Consider the following 24,218-nt stretch of genomic DNA (forward strand, 5'->3'; position numbering starts at 1 on the left):
GGGTGGTGTAGGTATCGCCTGCTCCCTGGGGATACTCAAGGGCTCCAAAACCAGTTCAGTTACTCAGCAAATATATAGTCAGTACCTAATCTGTACCAGGCACCGTCTTAGCACTGAAATAAGTGGTGAACAAGATCCCAGCTCTCACGGAGACAGACAATAAACCAATATTAAATAGGAATAAGATCTATAAAGAAAATAAACCAGGCTGATGTGATTGAGAGTTAACTCCTAGGTAGGCAGGGAAGGCCTCTCTGAAGAAGGGCCATTTAAGCCGAGACCAAAATGACAAGGAGCCAAGCCATGAGAAGATCAGAGGGAAAAGCATTCTAGGCAGAGGGAACAGCAACTACAAAGGACCTGAGCAAAGAACTTCACTTGCATGTTCAAGGAACCAAAAAGTCAGTGTGGCTGGAGCAGAAGGAAAAAGATGAGAGTGGTGGGAAAGGAGACAGGGAAAGGTCCTTTCATGTGTCTAGAAATCAGGGCATGGAGGCAGTTTATTTCAAGTGTGGTGGAAAGCCACTGAATGATGGCTGATGATGCTAATAACTGTAGTGACTTTTTGAGCCCTTAATAAATGCCAGGTGCTTACTAAGCCCTTTACATGCATTAACTCATTTAATCCTCACAAGCAACCCTAAGAAGGAGGTACTTTGATTGTCCTCATTTTATAGATGACGAAACAAAGGCCCAGGGAGGTTAAACCACTGGCCCAGTGTCACACTGCTACATTTAAAGTTCACTGCGGCTGCTCTGGGGACAGCGAATTACAGGGGCCAAGACCCTGTAAGAGATAACAATGATACAAAGACAGCTTGCATTCCAGTTAAGAAAACGAGAGGAAAGAAAAACTAACATTCACCAGGTTTTCTGCTTCAGCCAGACTCCGGGAAGAGTGAGGGTTACTAGAGTTCAAAGGCGTATAGGCACTTCCTCTTCTGGATATCCTTAGCACTTTCTCTGTTCCCCTCCTACACCCTTTCTGCCTTGTTTGCTTGTGATCTCTTCCCCTAATCACAATAGCTAGCTAGCATTTATTGGTTAATGGCGTTAATGGTGTGCCGTTATCATGCCCGGCACATGCACTATGCCTGTTTAATTTATTCTTGCAATAATCTAATTGTATCCATTTTAGGATGTGGAAATTGAGGCTTACAGCTGCTAAAGTAAGGGGTCCAAGGTCATACATCCAAGATTGACAGCCTAGGATTTGAACCCTTCGAACACAGTCGAAGCACTTAACTACTGGGCTGTAAACACTCACTTCCGACCTCCCACCCTGCCATGAACAGTCTCTGGGCTCCCCAGTAGTAGCCAAGGATTGTCTTTACCTCTAGTTTCCTGCTAAAGAGGGTTCATAATAATGCCAACCTCACAGGTTGTTAAGAAGATTAAACAGGGCTTCCCTGGTGGCGCAGTGGTTAGGAATCCGCCTGCCAGTGCAGGGAACACGGGTTCGAGCCCTGGCCCGGGAAGATCCCACGCGCTGCAGAACAACTAAGCCCATGCGCCACAACTACTGAGCCCGCATGCCACAACTACTGAAGCCCGCGCACCTAGAGCCCATGCTCTGCCACAAGAGAAGCCATTTCAATGAGAAGTCCGCGCACTGCAACAAAGAGTAGCCCCCGCTCGCCGCAACTAAAGAAAGCCCGCGCGCAGCAACAAAGGACCCAACACAGCCAAAAATAAATACAAACAAACAAAAAAATAAATAAAAGAAGATTAAACAAGTTAATCTGGATCTCGGGTGACCAACCATCCTGGTTTCCCTGGGACTGAGGGGGCTCCCTGGAAGGGAGACTTTCTGTTTCAAAATCTGGGAAAGTTCTGGGCAAATTAGGAGGAGTTGGTCATCATGCCTGGATTCGTGCTTTGTGCTAAATACATGTTCAACAGACATTAATCATCGTTTCTCCTTTCCGCTTTCATGCATTTGATAACAAAATGTTAGCAAGCACCCACTCTGTGTCCGTCCTAGGAGCTGGGAACACCGATAGGCAGTACACGTGCAGAGAACCTACCAAAGTCTCACCAAATATCCACAGTCCCTGGGGAAATGCCAAACCTCCCTCCAGGTGATTCCAGCAGTTTGTGTGCTGTCTTCCTGGGCTGGCAGTATTTGGATGAACCCCAGTGGGAGAGGTCCCTGGGCCCTTAAGGTCCGCAGGCAGTGACACAGAGACAGTGGGAGTGGGGTGGCCGTGGGGCTTCCCATAGTGAAACCTGGCAAGGAGAGGTACTGAGATGATTCTGGGTGGAAGGGAAGGAAAAAAACGTGCCTTGGGCATTGACTCTGTGGCTTGCCCTGGGCCTAAGAGGTAGTTCCTATTGTCACACACATTTTGCTGGATGAGGAAACTGAGGAGGAACCCAAGTGAAGTGTCTTGTCCAGGATCATGCAAGAGGAGATGGGTAACCGGAATTTGAACCAAGGTCCCAGCAAAGCAGGGATTACTGGGGTTGGGCGGGCCGACTTCTGCACTTCCCTCTCTCCTGCCGGGCTTGGGTCCCCCACTTGTCTTGACAACGGCCAGGCTTGTCACGGGGCTCCGTACAGCCCTCTCCACCCTCCCGGCTGCCAGCGTCCCGCCCCATTCCCTCCCAACCCCCGAGGGAGGAGGGGAGAGTGGGAGAGAGGAGGGGGGTCGAGGAGGCCCGTCTTTATAAAGGCGGCTGGAACAGCGCTGCCCGCCAGACCCCGCCGCCTGGATCCCCTGCTTTGCCCGCCGCCCCACGTGACCGCGCCGACCACCAGCTCCACCTTTTAGTGAGTTGGGGCTAGTCCCCATCCACCCCCAGACCCTCGCCCGGCCGCGTGGTCTACTGAACCCGGGGTGGGGAAGAGCTCCCCTGAAGGAGGGCGCTGAAATGGAGGGCACCAGGCAGAAGCCCGCCGACAGGTATTTAGGACCTGGAGGAGCCGGGAGACCCGGGAGCCGGAGGTCGGGCCGGCAGCTTTCTCCCTTTGCTCCTCCGGCTCGGGGCCTAGGAGACCGCAAGCCACCCCCCAGGAATGCGCGTGCAGCCGTTCCCATGGTAACGTGCAAGCCGCGCCCGCCCGCCGCAGAGGAAGAGGGAGGTTGTTGTGGGGTGGGGTGGGGGGAGCTTGGTCCCCGGGAGGTCCACACTCGTCATGCGGTGGTTGCAAAAGCGAGCCGAGGAGGTCCCCTTCCTCTCCCCCGTGCCCCAAATCCTCTGGGAGCCAGAGCGCACGTCGCATGAGCCTCAGTTTCCGCGTCTGTCAAATGGAGGCAATATTATTGGTTCCAAGTTCCCCGAAGAGCTATCTCAAGCTTAACGATCCCGGCCAGCCCCCTCTTTTGGTTGGCCATCCGAGGAGTGGGTTTTAGAGGCCCGGATGACTCCCGCGATCCCACCCCACCCCCAGGCCCGCTCGCCATGGCCCTCTTCGGGGCCCTGTTTCTAGCGCTGCTGGCAGGCGCTCAGGCCGAGCTCCCCGGCTGCAAGATCCGCATCACCTCCACGGCGCTTGAGCTAGGTAAGACGTGGGGGCGGGCCGGGGCGGCTGTGGGTGGAGTAGCACCGGCAGCGGGTGCAGGAGCTAAGGGTCTCACTGCTGCTTCAGTGAAGCAGGAGGGTTTGCGCTTTCTGGAGCAAGAGCTGGAGACCATCACCATTCCGGACCTGCGGGGCCGAGAGGGCCACTTCTACTACAATATCTCTGAGTAAGTGGGGGCCGAGGGGACGGGGTCTTGGTAGGGGGCGAGGAAATACCTACGGAGTCTCGAAGACAGGAGTGCTGAGTGTAACGTGGGCGTGGCCAAATCGAGGAGGCTGGACTTAAGACACTGAATGAGGCCCGAAAAGATAAAGGCCTAGCCTGCCTACAGAGGCGGGACCAAGCAGGTGGGCGTGGCCTAAAATGTAGTAGGGACCAAGAAAAGTGAAGCCTAACCTGTGGAATTGAGGCTGGCCAAAGAGCTCCAGAGAGGCGGAGTCAAGAAAATTGCCAGTGGATGAGAGTGGGATGTAGGGCACCCGGGTGGAGCTAATGGGAGAGGTAAGAGGAACCGGAGATAAAGGCCTGTGGTTTAGGATATTGGGGATAGGGTCTAGCAATCCCAGGGTGGGGGAGGGAAGGAAGTGCAACAAGACTTCTAAGAGAGGGGGTGAAGCTCACTTTTAACACCTAGGTCATGAGAAGTTAAGTCTCTGAGCCACCCAAGTCCAAGTTTTCGCCACCCAAGCACAGGTTGGGTACGTGAGGGGCAATGGAAGAATTCATTCTACCCACCGCATCTTCCCCAGGCCTGGACCGGAAGAGGAGGGAATGAATTTGCTGTGGTTGGGTGGGGTCCCCTTTTCTTGGTCCTGAATCTGACCCTGAGGTCTCCTCCCACAGGGTGAAGGTCATGGAGCTGCAGCTGACATCCTCTGAGCTCCATTTCCAGCCAGAGCAGGAGCTGATGCTACAGATCAACAATGGCTCCTTGGGGCTGCGCTTCCGGAGACAGCTCCTCTACTGGTTCTTGTGAGGACGTGGCACCCTCAGGGCAGTGGAGAGCGGATCAGGAGGACTGGGGGTGCTGTGGACAATCCCTTAGCCTTTTTTTTTTTTTTTTTTCTGGCTGCGTTGGGTCTTCGTTGCTGCTTGCGGGCTTTCTCTAGTTGCGGCGAGCGGGGGTGACTCTTTGTTGCGGTGCGCGGGCTTCTCTTGTTGCGGAGCACGGGCTCCAGAGCGCAGGCTCAGTAGTTGTGGCGCACGGGCTTAGCTGCTCCGCGGCATGCGGGACCTTCCCAGACCAGGGATCAAACCCGTGTCCCCTGCATTGGCAGGCGGATTCTTGATCACTGCGCCACCAGGGAAGTCCCCCTTAGCCTTTCTGAGCCTCAGTTTGCTCATCTGTACAATAGGGACAATCTTACCCAATTCATAGAACGTCTGGTATACTGTGCAGAAGTAAGTAAAGTCTTATTAAGAGCAGTCATGATGTAGGGGGGCGAGGAGGAGGGCAGTGAAGACTTGGTTAAGCTCTAAGCCGGAGTGAACATTAACCCCCCACCCCCGCCCCCACCGCAGCTACGATGGGGGATATATCAACGCCTCCGCCGAGGGTGTGTCCATCCACACCGCTCTGCAGCTCTCCCGGGATCCCACTGGCCGGATCAAAGTGTCCAACGTCTCCTGCCAGGCCTCTGTCTCCAGAATGCATGCAGCCTTTGGGGGAACCTTCAAGTAAGCCCCGTCCCCAACCCCAGTGCACGCCATTTGAGACCCACAGCCCATCTGCCTAGTGCAACGCACAATGTGCAGGCTTGGGAGTCAGACTAACTGGGTCCAAATCTCAGCGCCACCACTTCCTGGCTGTATGACCTTGGGCAAGTCGCTGAAGCTCTGTAAGATGGGGATGGTAATAGGACCTATTTTATGAGCTGTGAGGACTGTTTATCTTAATCTATACAAAAATATTTAGAACAGTACCTGACATATAGTACGGGCTAGCCACTTAGATAAGAACCATTGTGAGGACCAGTGTACACAGTGGGCGTGTACTTGGTTCTCAGTAATTGGTAGCTCTTACTACTAATAACAAAAATAATAACGTAGTTCCAGGTTTGGGGCTGAGAAGGGGAGTTTGTGCTGGTTCTGGAAGAGGGTGGGGGAGAGAAAATGGTGGATTTATTATCTGGTGTTGGTCAATTTTTTATTTATTCAACAAAGTGTATGCCAGGCCCTGAGGATTTAGAAAGGAGCACAGAGCCTGACTGGAGGGACAAAACATTTGTCATTGGGGCCTTGAGAGAGGGACCAAGAAAGTACTCTGAGGAAGGGGGCGGGGGGTTCAGAGGAGGGTAATCCGGGAGGACTGCCTGGAAGAGGAAGCATCTGCACCCAGACGGGGAAATACAGGACAGGAGCATTGAGGGTGTAAGGGAGGACATGAGTAAGCATACGGAGCTGAGGATGCTCAGAGGAGATTTCAGAAACTCTGGGTAGCTTCATTTGGCTGGTGGGGGACAGGGTGGGAGAGGAGGTCTTGAGAATCAGCCTGGAGAAGGGGATTTGAGCCCAAGTCATGGAAAACCTCCATCAAAGAGGTGGTAACTTAAGTCAAAGTAGGGGTATTCCCCCCACCCCCCACCATCTCTGGTCGCTGTGATTTCTCCCAGACCTGGGTTGGGGGTGGGGCAGGGTCTGGATTCACCTGGCCTCTCCTCTCCTCACAGGAAGGTGTATGAATTCCTCTCCATGTTCATCACCTCGGGGATGCGCTTCCTCCTCAACCAGCAGGTGTGGGCAGTGGCGAGTGGGGGGCAGGCGGTGTTGGGGGACAGTGGGGGTGGGCGTGCCCTCTCTTTCGAAGACCTTGACTCTGGCCCCCACCTCCCAGATCTGCCCCGTGCTCTACCATGCAGGGACCGTGCTTCTCAACTCCCTGCTGGACACCGTGCCTGGTGAGTTGGTGCGGGTGGGACCGAGAGCTCTGGGCCCGGCCTTGGAGCTGGAGTGGGGGTGGGGAGGAGGCTGGGTGCGCAGCTATCAGGTAGCACCTGAGTAGGCCCCTTCCAAGCCCTGTGATGGAATAGGCCTGGGTTCAGATGTGGCCTCTGCCTTCCTGCGTGACCCAGGGTAAGTACTCACTTTTCTCACTTGGTTTCCTTGCCTGGCTGAGGACCACTCCCCTGGGTTGCTGAGGGTTGACTGAAGGCATGGCTGTCAAGATCCTTAATATGTGCTTGCTGTTGGGGCCTCATTTGTGTTCATCACCGGGCACTTAATAGGAGCTCAATTAACGTGAATTCTCTTTTCCTAAGCTATGAGATCATCATGCCACATACAAGGGGCACGGGACAGGAAGGAGAAGGCAGGGGAAACCAGTGAGAGAAGGGAATCCCTTGCCATCTTGTTTAGTGACTTGATGAAACCTATGTACTGATAGTAGTAGTAGTAGTAATAACAACAACAACAACAACAATAATAATAGGGAGTTCCCTGGCGGTCGAGTGGTTAGGACTCAGCTTTCACTGCTGTGGCCCCGAGTTTAATCCCCGGTCGGGGAACTAAGATCCCGAAAATCGCCCAGTGTGGCCAAAAAAAAAAACCCAAAAAACAAAACAACCACAAAATCCCCACAATAATAATAATACCTAACATTGTTGAGCACTTCCTGCACACCAGGCACTAAATGCCTTCCACGTAAAACTAATTTGATCCTCATAACAACCCTATGAGGGAAGTATTATAATCACCATTCTATGAATGAGCAACTGAGGCCCAGAGAGCTTAAGCACCCTGCCCAGCATCACACAGCTTTTCGTGACTCAAGCCCCTCCCCGCAGTGCGCAGCGCTGTGGACGAGCTCGTTGGCATTGACTACTCCCTCCTGAAGGATCCCGTGGCCTCCGCCAGCAGTCTGGACATGGAATTCCGGGTGAGCTGTCCGGCTGGTGTGTGTAACCAGACCCCCTCCTTCTGCCCTACGTTGCTGGTTTTAGTTCCCTAAAGCACAGCTATGACGCGGCCCCTCCATTGCTGGGGATGCAGTGGCTTCCCACTGGCTACAGAATCAGGTTCAGCTCCTGGGTCTGGCACTCAGCCTTGTTCATCTTGTCTGGCCCCAACTTTCTAACTTCATCCTGTTCCTCTGCAGCTACTAGTTCCAAAAAATGCCCTTCGCTTCCTACCTCAGGGCCTTTGCTCATGCCCTGTCTTCCCCCATCTTCCCTGAAGGAACTGAACATTCAGTTCTAACGCACACAATCTCATTTCATCCTCTCACAACCCTGTAAATCAGGTAGTGACGTTATACTCATTTTAGGGATGTGGAGACTTGCTCAGGGAGGCGATGGCACCTGTCCAAGGCCACCCAACTAGTATGTGGCCATTACCATTGCTCCTCCCAGTGGAGTGTAGTAGAGTTTCAGAGCACAGACTCTGGAGCTAGAATGCCTGAAGGCCAGCTCCCAGCTCTGCCACTTACTAGCTGTGTGATCTTAAGCCAGTGGCTTAACCTTTCTGTGCCTGTTTCCTAATACGTAAATGGAAATAATACAGTAAGCAAAGATATTCTCGGGACTTCCCTGGCGGTCCAGTGGTTAAGACTCCATGCTTCCACTGCAGGGGGCACAGGTTCGATCCCTGGTCAGGGTATTAAGATCCCACATGCCGCATGGCAAGGCCAAACAATTAAGAAAAAAAAAAGAAAAGATAATCTCATGGGATGTTATGTGGATTAAAGGAGTTGGTCTAGGTAAGGGGCACAGAAGAATTACTGTGTATGTGTAAGCAGCAGCTGCCATCATTACTACCATCTAGTCTCAAGGCCCACTCGAGTGCTACCTCCTCCTTGAACCCTTTGCTGAGCCTCCCTTCTCCAGTCTGATGGGATTGCTCCCTTGAAGCACTCCTGCTTACCTTCCTTTCCATGCTTTTTGAGAAAAGTACCTGTTGAGTCCCCCAAGGACAGCAACCGGGTCCACCCCCCCCACCATCCCCACAGAGCCTGGAGACATCTGGGTGCTGGGCTAGTCTGCCTTGGCCCTGACCCTGATCCTCCAACCCCAGGGGGCCTTCTTTCCCCTGGCCGACGGCAACTGGAGCCTGCGCAATCAGGCGGTGGAGCCCCAGCTGCCCGAGGAAGAGCGGATGGTATACGTGGCCTTCTCTGAGTTCTTCTTCGACTCTGCCATGGAGAGCTACTTCCGGGCAGGGGCCCTGAAGCTGTCGCTGGTGGGGGCCAAGGTATGCCAGCGTCTGTTTGTGGGATGGGCAAGAGGGGGCCTGTGATGGAGCTTCTGCCTTATCCCCAATTCCCCGGTCCAGGTGCCCCATGATCTGGACATGCTGCTGAGGGCCACCTACTTTGGGAACATCGTCCTGCTGGTGAGTGTCAGCGGGAGGTAGGAACCTGGCCGGGGGGTGGGGGGTGGGCACGCCATCCGCACACCCGTGATGGGACCGGTGAGGCAAGTAGAGCCCCCCAGTGGCAGCTGTGGAGTAGACAGAAGGCCTGGCCTCCTGCCTGTGGCCACATCCCCTCACCTGGCCAAGCCTGTTTCCAGGTCTGTGAAGGGGGCTTGCTGCTCCCGCTCCGTCTCCTTCACAAAGCCATGAGGAGGGTGGGCTGAGAACCCAAGCTCGGCCAGTGTAGGGGCTTTCACAGCGACTGATGTATTATCCTTTTTGCTTATCTTCCCTTGTTTAATGGGGAGTTAAAATTTTTAAAGAAATAGTTCAGTGATCATTAAAGGACCTGTCCTTGGTTCTACCTTGTAAATGATGGAGCTGAGATTTGAACCCAGATAGGAATCTGTGTGATTCCAAGTCACCTTGCCTCTCTCCTCTATACTATGCAACCTCCCAGAGTTGTCATGAGGATTAAATGCATTAATACATTTGGAGCAATTACAACAACAGAGGAAGTGCTCAGTTAACACCAGCTGCTATGAATGCTATCCTTGTCATCATCATGATCGTGGCCAAGTGTTGTTAAGAGCATGGACTCTGTTGCCAGACTGCCTGGGTCTGAGTCCCAGTTCTGCAACTAAATAACAACTTGGACAAGTTGCTTAACCTCTGTGCCTCAATTTCCCCATCTCAAAAATGGGTGTAATTTAATACCCGCTTCACACAGTTATTGTGAGGTTTAAATGAGCTAACACATGTGAAGTGTTTGGTGAAAAGTAAGCACTTGGTCACTACACTACCTGTAGAAGAAATAGCTCAGCAGTTTCAAGAAAAGAGGTATGGCAGGGAGCTTGAGATTTCTTTTTTTTTTTTTTGGCCATGCTGCGTGGCTTGCAGGATCCTAGTTCCCCAACCAGGGATTGAACCTGGGGCCATGGCAGTGAAAGCGCCGAGTCCTAACCACTGGACTAGCAGGGAATTCCCCGGGATATTTAACGCAAAGAGACTGTCCCGGAGGAGTCTGGATTGGAGATGGGTCCTGAATCCTGAGAACTCAGGAAAGCAGAAAGAGAAGGAAGGAGGCATTCCTAGAATGAGACATTCCCTTGTCTGAGCAAAGGCAGAGGCTGGACACAGTTCTGGAGGGTTCCAGAAGCCAGACCAGTCTTCCCATTTGTGTCTCTGGGCTCCCAGATGGTAGAGCCACCCCCTCCTCCCCGTGGACTCACCAGGGAGGAGGACTTGACCCGTCTGGAACTTGACCTGTCCTCCCTGCTCTGTCCCCAGAGCCCGGCAGAGATCGACTCTCCGCTGAAGCTGGAGCTGCGGGTCACGGCGCCACCACGCTGCACCATCAAGCCCTCGGGCACCACCATCTCTGTCACTGCCAGTGTCACCATCGCCCTGGTCCCACCCGACCAGCCCGAGGTCAAGCTGTCCAGCATGACCATGGTACGGACACCAGGGTCGGGGCTGCGAGGGGTCGGGGAGGAGGACTGCGGACACCCTTTGGGGCCATAACACCACCCTCCCTACCTTCCTACACAGGATGTCCGTCTCAGCGCCAAGATGGCACTCCGGGGGAAGGTGCTGCGCACACAGCTGGACCTGCGCAGGTGGGCGAGCCTGTAACCTCTCTGAGCCTCAGTGTCTTCCGGATAATAACACCTGCCCAAAAATACTGGGGAGCTAAAATCCAGTCATACCTATAGGCCACTGGAGAGCCGGGGTCTTGTTAACGCATAAAAAGTGTTTCATTTTAGTGTAGTTTCTCTGCATTCTCACCACCCAGAGGCAGCCAGAGCAGGTATTATGAGAGATGACGAAGCTGGCCCAGCAAGGTTAAATGACACACCTACAGTCACACGGCGAAGTGCATGAGAACCTGGATTTTGCACATCTTAGCTTTGTGATCTTAAAACAAGTCACTTTATCTTTCTGAGCTTCATTTTCTTCATGCATTAAATATAGAAAATAGTAGCACCTACTTTCCAAGGACGTGCCGTCCAATGTGGCAGACACTAGCCACATGTGGCTATTTACATTTAATTACAATTAAATAGTTCCTCAGTTGCTCATTTCTATAATCACATGTAGCTAATGGTTACTGTGTGGAGAGTGCAGATAGAGAACATTTTACAGAAAGTTCTATTGGACAGCGTTGTTCTGGGGAGTTAAATGAGATAATGCAGGGTAGAGGTTAAGAGTCTAGATTCTGCAGGCAGGTTCTGCAGTTTGCCAGCTATGTGACCTTATGCAAATTACTTAATCTCTCTGGGCCTCATCTGCCTCCTCTATAAAGTGCAAATTGTAATAGTGCCAATTTCTTAGGGTTGTTATGAGGTGGCATTTTAAAATAGTTTAATAATATTTAACTTTTTAACATGCATAGTATCTGGCAGGGAGTAAGCACTGAAAGTTTTGCTAAATAAACGTAAACAACACGTGTAAAGCCATCAGCAGAAGTCTAGCTTATAGGAGGTACTCCACAAATAAAAAGTAGCAGACTTGAAATTAAACAAACAAACAAACAAAAACTGGAAAAAAAAAAGTAGCAGACTTGGAGAAAAGGCGACTCAAAGAGGGAGAAATGACTCACCGAAGGATACACACCTGGAAATTGGTAGAACCCCCTGGAAAGGTTTGTAGGTGTAACATCTAAGACGGAAACTCAGGGGCTTTGGGTGGGTAGGCCTGAGTGGCCTGGAGAAGGTGGAACTTCCAAGGGCTTGTGCCCACTGGACCCTTCTTTTTTTCCCACAGGTTCCGAATCTACTCAAACCAGTCTGCATTAGAGTCGCTGGCAGTGAGCTGGGAATGGGGGGGTGGGCCAGGGCTGGGGTTGAGGTGGGCAGTGAAGGCGAGCCCACCCTCTACGGGCTGCCCTGACTTCCTCCCTCCTCCCTCCCAGCTGATCCCACTGCAGGCCCCTCTGAAGACCATGCTGCAGATCGGGGTGATGCCCATGCTCAATGGTAGGGTTGGGGGAAGTGAGGAGGGAGGGGGAAAGGACAGGGGAGCCAGGTGGGCCCAGACTGAGCTGGCTGTTCCCACCCACAGAGCGGACGTGGCGTGGGGTGCAGATCCCACTCCCTGAGGGTATTGACTTTGTGCGCGAGGTGGTGACAAACCACGTGGTGAGTAGGGGTGCGATGGGGAAGGAGGGCAGAGCCTTCCCCTCCCTCTACAGCTCTTGTGTGCCCTCCGTGACCTGATCCTAGCTTCTCCCTTATCAACTGCCTCTTCTCATTTTAATCTTAACATCAGATTCCTCCAGCCCTTTGCACTGGCTGTGTCCTCACCTTGGAACACTCTTCCCTGATTCTACCCCCGGTGCCTACTAATCTTTCGGGTCTTAGCTAAGAGCTCATCTCCTCCAGGAAGCCCTCCTTGACCTCCACAGGCTGTGCTCCTGCAGCCTCTGTTTCAGCACCCTTCACAGGGAGTTATAAGAACCGCTCTGCTGCTCCACCTCTCCCACTAGATTGAGGCCAGGGACTCTTGCCTCCGTCTCTAAACCCTGCTCTCGGTAATGGAGTGAAGAGACTCCCTTCTCTGCCTCCCTGCACAGGGTTTCCTCACCATCGGGGCTGACCTCCACTTTGCCAAAGGGCTGCGAGAGGTGATTGAGAAGAACCGGCCTGCCAACACCAGGGACCCCCGAGCACCCAGTGCCCCGCCACCCTCCATGGCAGCTGTCTGAGTCCTCAACCCCGACCCTGGCAGCTGCATTCAGGACTCCACCGTCTCTCATCCCCTCCCTCACCCCGTCGCAGCCTCTAGTGTCCTCTAACCCCCAGTGCCACAGAGAAGATGGGGTTTTAAGCTGTACCCAATTTAATTCCATAATCACAGTCAATCCATCAATTACAGTCCGTCCACCCTCCCCGTGGGCTGTCCTGAGCTCTGTTGTGTTCCTGGGATGCAATCAGTACATTGAGGGCATTCTTTAAGCAGGGAGGGGGCCAGTCCTCACCCCAGTGAGTTATAAAGTGCAAACTCCCCCCAGACTGTATATGTGAGGCGCTGGGGCCAGGTCTAGGATGCACAGGGCTGTGGAGGGGGGTGGGGGCAGTTCTGGAGGCAGGGATCTGCCCCACAGGGGCATTTTGCATAAAGGAGGACCCCCCTTCTGGCAGGAGAGGCTGGGAAGGGCTGGATCAGGCAGTGGGGGGCTGCTGCCCGTGGTCATCAGTATGGCTGCTTATTCAGGAAGCGGGAGAACATGGTGAGGGCAGCCTGGGGCTTGTCAGTGGGGACCATGTGTCCGGCACCCTGAAGGGCAAAGCTTTGTGAGATTCCTTCCCTGTACAACCCCTGCCCTGGGGTGCTTCTTTCATCCTACTGGACCCCTCTAGCCAGTGGCCTTCCTGCTCCCCCAATCCATGTTTTTCCCATCTTCCCCCCGAAAACTTGCCCTTCCACGGGCCAGATGGTAACCCAGCATAAAAGGAGGTCAGAAGGAAAGGACAGGCGGGTCCTGGCCCCTCCCCTCCAGCCCCCCTAGTCCTCACCAGGCCCAGGCCCTACCTTGATGGTAAGAAAGGCGATGTGGGAGAACTCCTTCACGAAGCCAGCGATCTGCTCCCCGCTGTCCCCGTAGTCCACCAACCAGGGCCGGCGCTGTACCTCCATCTGCCCCACCAGGAAAGACTTAGCAGCCTGTAGCTGCCCCATCATCTCTGCTCACAGCCACCAGCAAGACCTCAGGGACCGGGAACTCCTCCAGGTTTGCCCCCTCTGTCTGCCAGAGCCACGCTGCACTACCCCTGTACCGGCCCAACCCCGGGGCTGGGACCCCGGCCTCACCTTCTGGTTGAGGGAATCCACAAACCACTCATCTCCCATGAAATTGCAGGCCATGTCCACATCTCCGTTGTACAGCAGGATCCGGTATTTCTGAAGCAGGGCAGGGGAAAAATGGGGGGTTTGGAATAAGCCCAAACCCCAGCCCTTCCCCGGTTCAAGCCCTACCCCTCAGGGAATTCAAGAGGCCCAGCTAAATAGCATAAACCAGGAAACGCTTGTGTTTTCTGACCACTTCCTACCTGCCCAGTGCTCTGCTAAATGATTTCCCTATGAAGGTAGTAGATACCATCAGTAACCCCATTTTATGGATGGGGAAATCAAGTCTCAAGATATATGGGAAACTTGCCCAGAGTCACCTGGCTAGTAGGCTAGTAAAGGGACTTGTACTCAGGCAGTCTGACCCCAGAGCCCATGCTCGAACCACTGTGCTGTACAGAACCTGGTCCTACCCCGGCTCTGCCAGTATCTCCTAGGTGACCTTGGACCAGGCCCTCTCCCACCTCAGACCCCAGTCTGCCTCTCTGTAACACGATCTGACTAGCTCTTCTCACCCTAACGGCTCCTTGGCTGATGCAGACCTCTCTGCCCCCTCCAGCAGAGCAGCATAAGGTGGGGACAGAGCCAGGTTCAAATCCTGACCCTGCTGACCACAGGACCTAGGGCAAGTGACTTCACTTCTTGGAGTTTCAGCTTCCCCTGTCCTGAGTGGCGCCCTGAAGGAGCCCCCGCCTCGCCACACTGCTCCAGGGTCCTGAGGCTGCTGGTGGACCCAGCTGTGCTGCCCCCACTCACCTGTGCGGCCAGCAGCTTCAGGTACTGGGAACACATGGTTTGGTAGAGACGGCGGTACTGGATATTCACCAGGAAGCTGCAGGAGCACGCGGGCAGGAAGACCAGGTCCAGGTTGGGGGAGAAAAAGGGGCAATAGATCAGACGCCCTCCCCTACCCCCTGCTATTCCCAAGCTCCAGCCTAAGAGGCTGATAGCTGGGATTCAGTCCCTCCTTGGGCATGTAACCTCTCTAGGACTTATCTTGATGGCGGGGGCGGGGGAGGGCTGGAATTCAGAGGTCCCCAACTCTCCTCCATTTAGAAATATACAGGGACACTTTGTTACAATGGCTGGGGTGCAACTGGCATTAGTGCATAAGGGCTCGTGCTGACCAATCAGAATGGACCTGAGTGGCCCCTGCTGTGCCAGGCGTCACCCTCTTACTTGTAGGAGTCATAGGAGATGTGGGCAGCTAAGGTGGTACTGGAGTCAGGGAGGGGCTGGGGATGGGAGTGTCTTTTTACTAAATACCATTTAAGTAATTGATATTTTAACAACCAATGTGGCTACTTAAGAATGAAGTGGCTGGGACTTCCCTGGTGGTCCAGTGGTAAAGAATCCGCCTTCCAATGCAGGGGACGTGGGTTGGATCCCTGGTCGGGGAACTAAGATCCCACATGCCTCGGGGCAACTAAGCCCGTGCCACAACTACTGAGCTCGCACGCCTCAACGAGAGAGCCTGCCTGCTGCAAACTACAGAGCCCACGCGCCACAACTAGAGAGAAGCCCGTGCGCTACAACTAGAGAGAAGCCCATGCACCGCAACGAAGACCCGACACAGCCAAGGATTACAAAAAAAAAAGAAAAAAGAATGAAGTGGCTGGGGGGATTCCCTGGAGGTCCAGTGGTTAGGACTCCTGCGTTTTCACTGCCAAGGGCTCGGGTTCAATCCCTGGTTGGGAACTAAAAAAAAAAAAAAAAAAAAAGAATGAGGTGGCTGAATATCAATCAACTTCAGGGTCAGGGACCTTGAACATCCTATTGTACAATTCACTGTCACACCCCGAACGCCCTCTGTGTCCCCATTGAGAAACCCTAGCCAAAGGATCCCTGGGAACCTTTCTGATGCCCACGAGTCCCAACAGCCCGCCATCCCCCAGGCCACGAGCGGTCACAGAAACCCACTTGCACACGTCCCAGCGGGGCAGCTGCTTGGGGATGTGGAGGGCCTTCCGCACGAGAGGGTAGTTGAGGTAGGTGGAGGCGGCTGTGGTGTTGGTGCAGGGGGGGTCCAGGCGCACCTTTCCCGCATAATGCAGCAGTGCCTGGGGGCGCACAGAGGGTCAGGATCTTCGCTTCCCTGCCCTGTCCCTCCCCACCCTGCTGGGAGGTAAGTGTGGGCCCTTGCACACCTGACGCCACATCCGCTTGGGTGGCAGGCGAGTGAAGATGTTGCCCAGATCCTGGATCACGACGGTGTCCTTCTCGTACCTGCAAGCGAGGTCGGGGGATGAGTGCCTCAGCCTCCAGATGGGACTGGGGTTGGCCCAAGGGACACACGGCAGGGCCCACCTTGGATGGCTGGGCACCCCCCCAGCACATGGAGCGTAGAGGTTGTAGACGTTGAGGCCAGAGCTGCCCACGATGTGGGACACTTCCTGAAGCTGCAATGACACCCCAAAAGCCACCATGCTTTACCGAATCCTGGCCTCCCCATGACCTCCCCAACAGCGCCCCAAGATTTATTGCTCTCCTACTTCGCTTGGTCACTACCCTTCCCCCCCTTTCTTCACAGGCAGGGAAACTGAGGCTCAGTGGAAGGAATCTGCTAGTCCCGGGTCCAAATCCTAATGCCTCTACTTCCTAGCGCTGTGACTTCAGGCAAGTGACTTCAACATGCTTGGCCTCAGTTTCCTTATCTGGAAAATGTGCCTAATACCATCTCCCTTGAAGGAGACTCTTGAAGATGGAACAATCCACACTGCCATAGTTGAGCACAGTCCTGGCACATCGCAGATGATGGATGAGTGAGAAGCCCTTTCCCCTCACAGGGAAGTCACAGGAAGTGGTGTGGAAACACATCCATACTCATGTGTCCCAGAGAACGTCGAATTGCTGAAGGGTGCAGGATAGGAAACAACAGGGGGATGGGGGGGGGGGGAGTCCCCAAAGGGGATGTGGTCCCCTTCTCAGGATGGGGGCTGTCAGGGTGACGGAGGGCAGGGGCAGAACCTCACATTGGTCACGCATTCTGGGTCTTTGTTGTCGTAGAAGTTACACTTGTTTTGAGAGCAGCAGTGGGTCTGGAGGGAAGACCAGAGCCTGTAGGAGATGAGTGAGATTTGCTGAGGCCCATGGTGGGCAGAGAAGGCGAAAACCCCATCTTCTCAACCTCCCATCACGGCCTGGACCCAAGGAACCTAATCCCAGGGAACAAGGACATTTATCACAGGGCGTGGTATGTAGCTCCCAAACCTGGCTGCCCTGGGCCATGCTGCAGCCCTCCTTCGTCCCTTTACACTCTGATGTCTGTGCTTTGGCCTTTCAGCACCAAAACCTTTCTAATAAACCCAGCCCCCACCTTCTGCTCATCAACCAGGGTAGGACCCAGGATATCATGTGCCTGGAGGACAGACCTGAGGTCCCATGACCTGCCGCGCCCCAGACATTGCCCAACCGTCCCCTCCCATACCTGTTTCCCAGAAGGCCATGGTAGTAGGCGAAATAGACCAGGGAGTTGTCATTCTGCTCATAGCAGGAGAGTCCATTGCCCACAGCCAGCCCCTGTGAAACACCCAGGGCGTCAGCTCATCTGGACAGTGAGGAAGAAGAGCCTCCCTTGACCCGCACCCAGACCTGCAGCAGTCTGGAAACTGAAACCCAGGCTGGTTTGTGGGAGTGGGTGGGTGGGGGAGGCCACTCAACGTGAAGAATGGAGCTGGCAGCTTGATGAGTAGGCCCCCTGTTGTGGAAGGCACACAGGCCGGGGAGAGGCCAGCTAGTGGCAGGGATGTTATGAAGGAAGGCTGGGTTGCAGTGGAGGCGCTGACCTGTTTGACCTTGCTAACCACAGGGCTATGACCCCAAGATGCCTCCCTTCCTTCCTGCAGCCTCCCTGCACCTGAAGGTTCATGCTGGGGTCCTGCATGACCAACACTGCCAGGGTGGGGATGTAGACGCCGGCGTAGCTCTCTCCCGTCAGGAAAAGCTCGTTGTCCTTGTATTCCGGGAAGAGGCCGAAGAAATCTTTAAGGGCTTCAAAATTGCTCTGGGCCACCTGGGGATGGCAGGATGGAGGCAATCGGGAAGTGCTGGGGTTTGAGCTAGAAAGAATCTCAGAGATAATGACACCAACGCACCCTGTTTGTGCAACAGGATGTGACTTGTCCAAACCACACCACCTAGCACGCAACAGAGCCACGGATGGACTCCAAGGGCATGCTCTTTCTCTCCCCGCATCATGCCACCCAGCAAGGCTGGGGCACGTGGGCAGGCAGCAGACTCACCTCGGTGTCATTGGTTGCATAAGACTTGTCATCGGAGTAGGAAAAGCCCACCCCAGCTGGGGACTCGAGGTATAACACATTGGCAATCTACAGGGGAAGTGGAAACGGGCTAAGGAAGGCTCCCCACCCCATCCCAGTGCCCAGACACCCCCACAGGACCCACAGCGGCAGCGATACCAGGTTCCAGGAATAGGGGTTGTACTCCAGAGTGGCACCGTCTGGCTGGATCTGCGGAGGAAAGAGATGGCTAAGTCCCGAGAGCCAGCTGGGGGTAGGGAAAGGGCCACCGTGCTGAGTACTGTACAATCGGGCAAAATCCCTGAAAGGCACTAATAGTCAAGCCAATGGTACAGATGAAGAAACTGAGGCTCAGGAAAGGGACACATTTTCAGAAGATCACAAAGTCCTTTTCTCCCTCTTCCCCACTTTTTTCCTTTGGGAACTGTCCCCTCCCTGCCCCTTACCAGGGGTTACTGAGCTGCTTTCCACTCACCAGGAAGGGGCCGTGCTCGGTGAGGAGGCCGTCTAGGGAGCTACAGCCCGGCCCTCCGTTGAGCCACAGCACCACAGGGCTGCTCTTGGGATCCTTCTGGGACTCCACAAACCTGGGAGGGAGTCAGGCTAGGATGGGTGCAGGCTGGGGGAGGGCTCCTTACAGCCCTCCCTGCTCCCAGGCTCCTTCAGGGTCTTAAGAACCACCCCCACCCCCACCCAGGCTTCCCTGGTGGCGCAGTGGTTGAGAATCCGTCTGCCGATGCAGAGGACAAGGGTTCGATCCCTGGTCCGGGAAGATCCCACATGCCACGGAGCAACTAAGCCCGTGAGGCACAACCACAGAGCCTGTGCTCTAGAGCCAGCGAGCCACAACTACTGAGCCCGCGTGCCACAACTACTGAAGCCCGCGCGCCTAGAGCCTGTGCTCCACAACGACAGAAGCCACCGCAATGAGAAGCCCGTGCACCGCAACGAAGAGTAGCCCCCGCTCGCCGCAACTAGAGAAAGCCTGCACGCAGCAACGAAGACCCAACACAGCCAAAATAAGTAAATAAATAAAATAAATTTATATTTAAAAAAAAAGAACACCCCCCTCCCTATCATCTCCCCCGGTGGGCATCGCAGTGTCCCTCCCAACCCCGCCCTGGGAGGCAGGGCTGCAGACCAGTAGTGGAGGTGCTTGGAGCCGGAGCCTCTGAGGTAGCCAGAGTACTGGCGGAAAGACGGCTGCTTGGCCAGCCCTGGCAGGTACTGGATCTCGTCCTGGTCGGGGGCTGCCTCGCTTCGGGGCGCCCAGGAGAGCAGCAGCAGCGGCAGGAGGAATGGCGGCGACAGCGCGGCTCGGACCATCTGCAGCAGGAAGAGGTGCCGGCTGTTTACTCGCTCGCTCGCTGCTCAGCCGCCCCTGGGGAAGAGCTGGCGGCTCATCGGCGAGGGAAGCCCCGGCCCAGTCCCAGCTCCCACCCGCTGAGCTTCCTCCGCCGCGCCGCGCCGCGCCCCGCCCCGGGGGCTCCTGGATCCCTTCCAGCCTCCGGGATCCCTTCCAGCCTCCGGATTCCCCTCACCTCTGCTCCCTCGCGTCCTTGCTCTCCCGGAGGTGGCCCGCGACTGGAAGTCATGTGTACTGCGAGTCACGTGTGCTCCAGCGTCACGTGACAGTCTTCCTCCTGCCCATCCCGCCCCCCGGTTCCTGAGCACCCGGAAGACGCAGGGGGCGGTGGCGGCGGTGGTCAAGCCAGGTGAAGGTCAGTGGGCATCGCAGGTCGTATCCCGGGCGCCGGCGGTCAGATGACCCAGGTGTGGATGGCCAGGATCCCCCAGCCTCCCGGGGACTCCGTTCTAAGCGGGATGGCTGAGCAAGCGGCGCTAGGACCCCTGGGCAGAGCCTCGGGGAAGGGAGTCAGGGGGGCAGTACCTTACATGGTGCCCCCGCGGTCACCATCTGAGCCCGCTGCCCAAAATAGCCCCCGGCGCCCGCTGGCCTGCCTCATGGCTGGGAGATGGCTGCTGCCTCCGACCCCGTGGAACTGGGTGCGCCCTGGGGACCCGCGCGCCCCGAGCCCCCTCCCACCCGCTTCCACCCGGTACACGGTGCCAACATCCGCGTGGACCCCTCCGGGACGCGGGCCACACGCGTGGAGAGCTTCGCCCACGGCGTGTGCTTCAGTCGCGAGCCGCTGGCCCCCGGCCAGGTGTTCCTGGTGGAGATCGAGGAGAAAGAGCTGGGCTGGTGCGGGCACCTGCGCCTCGGCCTGACTGCGCTGGACCCCGCCAGTCTGGACGCCGTGCCCGAGTTTTCGCTGCCCGACCTGGTCAGCCTCGGCCACACCTGGGTCTTCGCCATCACGCGCCATCACAACCGCGTGCCCCGGGAGGGCCGCCCGGAGGCGGAGGCGCTGGCCCCCAGCTGCCCCCCACCCCTCCTGGTGGAACCGCATCTGTGCATTGAGCAGTTTCGCATTCCCCGCGACCGCCTGGTGGGCCGCAGCCGGCCCGGGCTGTACAGTCACCTCTTGGACCAGCTCTATGAGCTAAACATGCTGCCTCCGACCGCGCGCCGGAGCCGCCTGGGCGTTCTCTTCTGCCCGCGCCCCGACGGCACGGCTGACATGCATATCGTCATCAACGGCGAGGACATGGGCCCCAGCGCCCGGGGGCTGCCAGCCGCCCAGCCCCTCTACGCAGTGGTGGACGTCTTCGCCTCCACCAAGAGCGTGCGCCTGGTCCAGGTCGAGTATGGCTGTAGGTATCCCACACCCTGGGCAGCGACCCCTCCTGGCCCAGTGTCGGGACAGGAACCTGCTAGGACTCCTGAACCAGGTAGCAAGGCCTTGGTTTGTCCAGCATTATTTTAGAAGTTGGGGAATCTGACTTCAGATTCTGCCTCTCCTTGTGATCTTGGACAAGTCACTTTCCCTGGCTCTGGGCCTCAATTTACCCATCTTGGCTGTGATTGATTAGGGTGCCCTCTAACTCCCTTTCTGGCTTTGCCAATATTTTCTGCATTAACCTAGGGCATGAATTCTACACCGATTTTAGATGTTGGTCCTCTTTGAGAATTATGTGCTCTTTTATTAGACAAATGCTCATCGATTTGGGCATACCAGTTTAAAGGCATCACTTTTAAACCCCATGTGAGAGCTTCTTAATCCTGAGGTCTGGTTCACGATAGCCCTGTTAAGCCTTTTATTTATACATCTGATGACGTTTTACGAATACAGTGAACGAGAACCCTCTCTGTGTCGGGCCTGTGCTGGAGGCTGGGGGTTGCACAGGTTAATCAGACACCACTCCTGCCCCCAGAAGCTGCTAAGCGAGGGGGAAGGGAGCAGGATGGGTGCTATAATGGAAATAGGGCTGCAGAACTGGGAAAGTGTTGTGAAAGAGGTGCTTATCTCAATCATGTGAATAACCCCATGCCAGGCTGGGCCTGGAGAGTGAAGGGACTTGCCCAAGTTAACGACAAAGAGGGAACCAAGACCTAGATCTAGGTCTCAGCCCCGACCCCACCCTCGCCTTCCTTTTGCCTTTGACAACCTTCTTTCCACAGTGCCGTCCCTGCAGACTCTGTGCCGCCTAGTGATCCAGAGGAGTGTGGTGCACCGGTTGGCCATTGATGGGCTCCACCTGCCCAAAGGACTTAAGGATTTCTGCAAGTATGAGTGAAGGCCTGCAGCCACCCTGGAGCAGGGCCACGTGAATGCATCCTGGCCCCAGAGGTGTGGTTGCCCTGAAGCTGGCCATACTGATACCAGCCAGGATGGAAATAAACACAGTCGTTGCTGATGCAGATCCTTGGAGGGTCTCCTTGCCCCTGAAGCCTGTGAGGGGCACTTCTTTTAGAATCACTGGGGGTCAGCAGGGCAGGTGAGAGAATGAGAGAGCATTTTGACATCACCTAGACCAGTGGTCCCTAGCCTGGCTACTCAGTATCTGGGATACTTAGATTGCTGGTGCCCCAGACCCCATCTCTGGAGATTCTCATTTGATTTGTCAAAGGATGAGGGCTAGACATTGTTTTTGTAAAAGCTCCCCTAGAGATTCTAAGGTACAGCCAGGATTGAGAAGCATTTCCCTAGAACAGAGGTCTCAAGTTTGGCACATGTTATAACCACTTGAGGAACTTTGAAAAAATACTGCTAACTGGGATTATGATTTAATTGACCCTGGGATAAGTCTGGGCATCAGGATTTCTAAAAGCTTCCAAGAGCATCTAATGTGCAGCTTGGGGTGAGAACCAGTGCCCTAGACCAAGTACTTCATTTCACAGATGGGAACCTGAAGCCCAGAGATGGGAATGTATTTGTCCAAGGTCACACAGCAAATGAATGAATGCAGAGTATTCCTTCTCTCACCCTACAGAGCACAAAGCACCAGACTCCTTTAATTGTATCGCTGATCATTTGCTTCCATACAAATGATCTTATTTGACCCTCATAACTTCTGGTGAGGTAGTGGGCAGTCATTACCCCCATCTTACAGCTGAGGATGTCAAGGAACAAAACTGTCCAGGTGACTTGCCCAAGGTAAAGGCAAGAACCTAGAATGCCCAGTTCCTGGTCCAGTGCTCTTTTAACACTATCCATTGTCATGTACACGTTCTAGAATGAACAGGTCAATGAGCTGGGTTCCAGGTGTAAAAGGGAGGGACTATGAGGTGACATTCTAGAAGGGCGGAGAGGGTAGGACAGGAGGCAGACGACTGTTCCCTCACAAACAGGGGCTTTAGAGCAGCCATGTCCTACTTCATGTCTCCACAAACTCATCCAGGTCTTCCGCCTTCCGGCCAAGGTGAGAGGGGGCTCCTGGAACTGGAGGGTGTACTACAACTTCCCCTGAGAACCTGCTTCCTGGCTCTGGGGAGGTGGAGGTTCTGCTGGGCATTTTTGGGCTGGCCCTGGAGTCAACTCTCTTGGAAGAAAGCTATTCCAGAAGTCCTTGCCAATAGCTACCCACTTGCTCATTCATTCATTCAGCAAACACTTCTCCATCACCTGTCTGCATTAGGGACTGCCTGGGGCTGTGGCTATGAGTAAAACCTAATTCCCAACCACTGGACAGCCCTCTTGGGCTGGGATTAATTGCCCCCGATCCCAGTGCTCTGCTCCTATGCCCTGCCCCTCAGAGCCTCCTCCTCAAAGAGACCAAGAATAACATTCCATCCCGTTCCTGTCTCTGCAGGTGGGGCTGCTTCTCTGGGCTCATCCCTTGGCCTCTATAGTCCTGTAGAGCCAGTGGTGGTGGCCTCTGGTGGACAAGGGCCACTGAGCCAGAAAGCTGAGCAGGCGACACCCGTTGCCCAGGCCTGGGGCCCGGCCCTGGCAGTGCCAGAAGCCAGGGGCTGCCCTGGGGGGGCTAGCTGGGAGCCACTGCGGCGGAGGGAGTACAGCCGGTACTGCCACAAGTTCCCCCACGCGAGGCAGCCGGAGAGCCTGGGCTGGGAGGATGGCTGCTCCAGAAGCAGAGCTCCCTACCTGGGTGGCCCCAGCAGGCCTGGGCCCCTGCTGTGTGGGCTGCCCTCTGAGGCAGGAGGGAAGGAGGCCGGCTCCCAGCCCGACATCTGCATCCTTACTTTGGCCATGATGATCGCTGGCATCCCCACCGTGCCTGTCCCAGGCCTACGGGAAGAGGACCTGATCCGGGCAGCTCAAGCTTTCATGATGGCCCATCCGGAGCCAGCGGGGGCTGTGGAGGGGGCACGGTGGCCCTAGTGAGATCCCGGAGGGGCCAACCTCCTGGCTCCTGCTTGCAGCGGGATGAAATAGCACCAGACACATAGGGTGGCTTCTCCGTATGGTTTTTGGGCAGGCAGGGTCGTTGGTGTCTATGGCAGGGATGCGGATAGGGTGGTGGTTTGAGCCACTCTGACAAACACCAGCCCATCAGGGCCCAGACCCCAGGAAGTTTCCAGAAACCGTTAAGCCAGGCCATAGGTCTTGTCAGATTGGTTACAATGAAAATTACCAAGGTAGGAGGCCCTGCTTGGGGAGTGGAGGCTTCTTTTTGTACTGTTTTGGTACTCGATCAGAAGTTCTTGTACAAAGCCCTAGGCAATGTGACTTTTCCTCTTGCCTTTTGTTTCTCACCCTGCTGAGGGCAGGTGATAGGACCACAGGCGAGGAAGGAAAATTAACTCTTATTTGAGCACCCACTGGGCATCAGGCCCATTACATGCCCACTCACCTTTAATCTTACCGGTGCTCTGGGGATCTCCATTTTTACAGATGAACAAATTGAGGCTTAGAGAGGTGACGTGACTTAAG

The 24,218-nt window shown here is 55.1% G+C and overlaps 4 protein-coding genes across 5 annotated transcripts; 3 read left to right on the plus strand and 1 right to left on the minus strand.

Moving 5' to 3' along the window:
• Positions 1-2,617: 2,617 nt before the first annotated feature.
• Positions 2,618-12,778, plus strand: LOC118881749 (phospholipid transfer protein). Its single transcript, XM_036826946.1, has 16 exons — positions 2,618-2,773; positions 3,395-3,505; positions 3,593-3,692; positions 4,370-4,498; positions 5,048-5,203; positions 6,196-6,259; positions 6,360-6,423; positions 7,309-7,400; positions 8,534-8,710; positions 8,792-8,851; positions 10,163-10,327; positions 10,424-10,491; positions 11,639-11,681; positions 11,787-11,850; positions 11,936-12,012; positions 12,447-12,778. The coding sequence occupies exons 2-16, from the start codon at positions 3,406-3,408 to the stop codon at positions 12,576-12,578; spliced, it is 1,491 nt and encodes a 496-aa protein (XP_036682841.1). The 5' UTR covers positions 2,618-2,773; positions 3,395-3,405; the 3' UTR covers positions 12,579-12,778.
• Positions 12,695-19,652, minus strand: CTSA (cathepsin A). Of its 2 annotated transcripts, none has more exons than XM_036826947.1 (15): positions 19,521-19,652; positions 19,121-19,305; positions 18,455-18,566; positions 18,139-18,189; positions 17,962-18,048; positions 17,577-17,732; positions 17,148-17,239; positions 16,693-16,777; positions 16,028-16,119; positions 15,868-15,946; positions 15,641-15,780; positions 14,477-14,552; positions 13,685-13,774; positions 13,406-13,510; positions 12,695-13,150 (listed from the first exon to the last, which is right to left on the minus strand). In XM_036826947.1, the coding sequence occupies exons 1-15, from the start codon at positions 19,572-19,574 to the stop codon at positions 13,067-13,069; spliced, it is 1,488 nt and encodes a 495-aa protein (XP_036682842.1). In that variant the 5' UTR covers positions 19,575-19,652; the 3' UTR covers positions 12,695-13,066. The 2 variants fall into 2 exon arrangements, with proteins under 2 accessions (XP_036682842.1, XP_036682843.1); XM_036826948.1 differs by lacking the exon at positions 19,521-19,652 and adding an exon at positions 19,420-19,439.
• Positions 19,653-19,748: 96 nt separating this feature from the next.
• Positions 19,749-21,747, plus strand: NEURL2 (neuralized E3 ubiquitin protein ligase 2). Its single transcript, XM_036826955.1, has 2 exons — positions 19,749-20,697; positions 21,506-21,747. Exons 1-2 carry the CDS (start codon positions 19,956-19,958, stop codon positions 21,619-21,621), a joined length of 858 nt encoding a protein of 285 aa, XP_036682850.1. The 5' UTR covers positions 19,749-19,955; the 3' UTR covers positions 21,622-21,747.
• Positions 21,748-22,129: 382 nt separating this feature from the next.
• On the plus strand, positions 22,130-24,071 carry SPATA25 (spermatogenesis associated 25). The gene is made up of 2 exons (XM_036826956.1): positions 22,130-22,746; positions 23,137-24,071. The coding sequence occupies exons 1-2, from the start codon at positions 22,692-22,694 to the stop codon at positions 23,664-23,666; spliced, it is 585 nt and encodes a 194-aa protein (XP_036682851.1). The 5' UTR covers positions 22,130-22,691; the 3' UTR covers positions 23,667-24,071.
• Positions 24,072-24,218: the final 147 nt, after the last annotated feature.

The sequence above is a fragment of the Balaenoptera musculus genome, chromosome 15, assembly GCF_009873245.2.
Source record: "Balaenoptera musculus isolate JJ_BM4_2016_0621 chromosome 15, mBalMus1.pri.v3, whole genome shotgun sequence".
NCBI classification, from domain to species: domain Eukaryota; kingdom Metazoa; phylum Chordata; class Mammalia; order Artiodactyla; family Balaenopteridae; genus Balaenoptera; species Balaenoptera musculus.

What these genes read in the sequence shown, in the direction of transcription:
- LOC118881749 (XM_036826946.1), top strand. Translation starts at nt 3,406, where the DNA reads ATGGCCCTCTTCGGGGCCCTGTTTCTAGCGCTGCTGGCAGGCGCTCAG. An exon ending in GCTTCCTCCTCAACCAGCAG is followed by an intron (nt 6,260 to 6,359) that starts GTGTGGGCAGTG and finishes CCCACCTCCCAG; the next exon opens with ATCTGCCCCGTGCTCTACCA. An exon ending in GGTGATGCCCATGCTCAATG is followed by an intron (nt 11,851 to 11,935) that starts GTAGGGTTGGGG and finishes TCCCACCCACAG; the next exon opens with AGCGGACGTGGCGTGGGGTG.
- NEURL2 (XM_036826955.1), top strand. Translation starts at nt 19,956, where the DNA reads ATGGCTGCTGCCTCCGACCCCGTGGAACTGGGTGCGCCCTGGGGACCC. An exon ending in GGTCCAGGTCGAGTATGGCT is followed by an intron (nt 20,698 to 21,505) that starts GTAGGTATCCCA and finishes TTCTTTCCACAG; the next exon opens with TGCCGTCCCTGCAGACTCTG.
- CTSA (XM_036826947.1), bottom strand. Translation starts at nt 19,574, where the DNA reads ATGACTTCCAGTCGCGGGCCACCTCCGGGAGAGCAAGGACGCGAGGGA. An exon ending in TCCAAGCACCTCCACTACTG is followed by an intron (nt 18,567 to 19,120) that starts GTCTGCAGCCCT and finishes ACTCCCTCCCAG; the next exon opens with GTTTGTGGAGTCCCAGAAGG. An exon ending in CCAAGCGGATGTGGCGTCAG is followed by an intron (nt 15,781 to 15,867) that starts GTGTGCAAGGGC and finishes GTGCGCCCCCAG; the next exon opens with GCACTGCTGCATTATGCGGG.
- SPATA25 (XM_036826956.1), top strand. Translation starts at nt 22,692, where the DNA reads ATGTCCTACTTCATGTCTCCACAAACTCATCCAGGTCTTCCGCCTTCC. An exon ending in TCTTCCGCCTTCCGGCCAAG is followed by an intron (nt 22,747 to 23,136) that starts GTGAGAGGGGGC and finishes CTGTCTCTGCAG; the next exon opens with GTGGGGCTGCTTCTCTGGGC.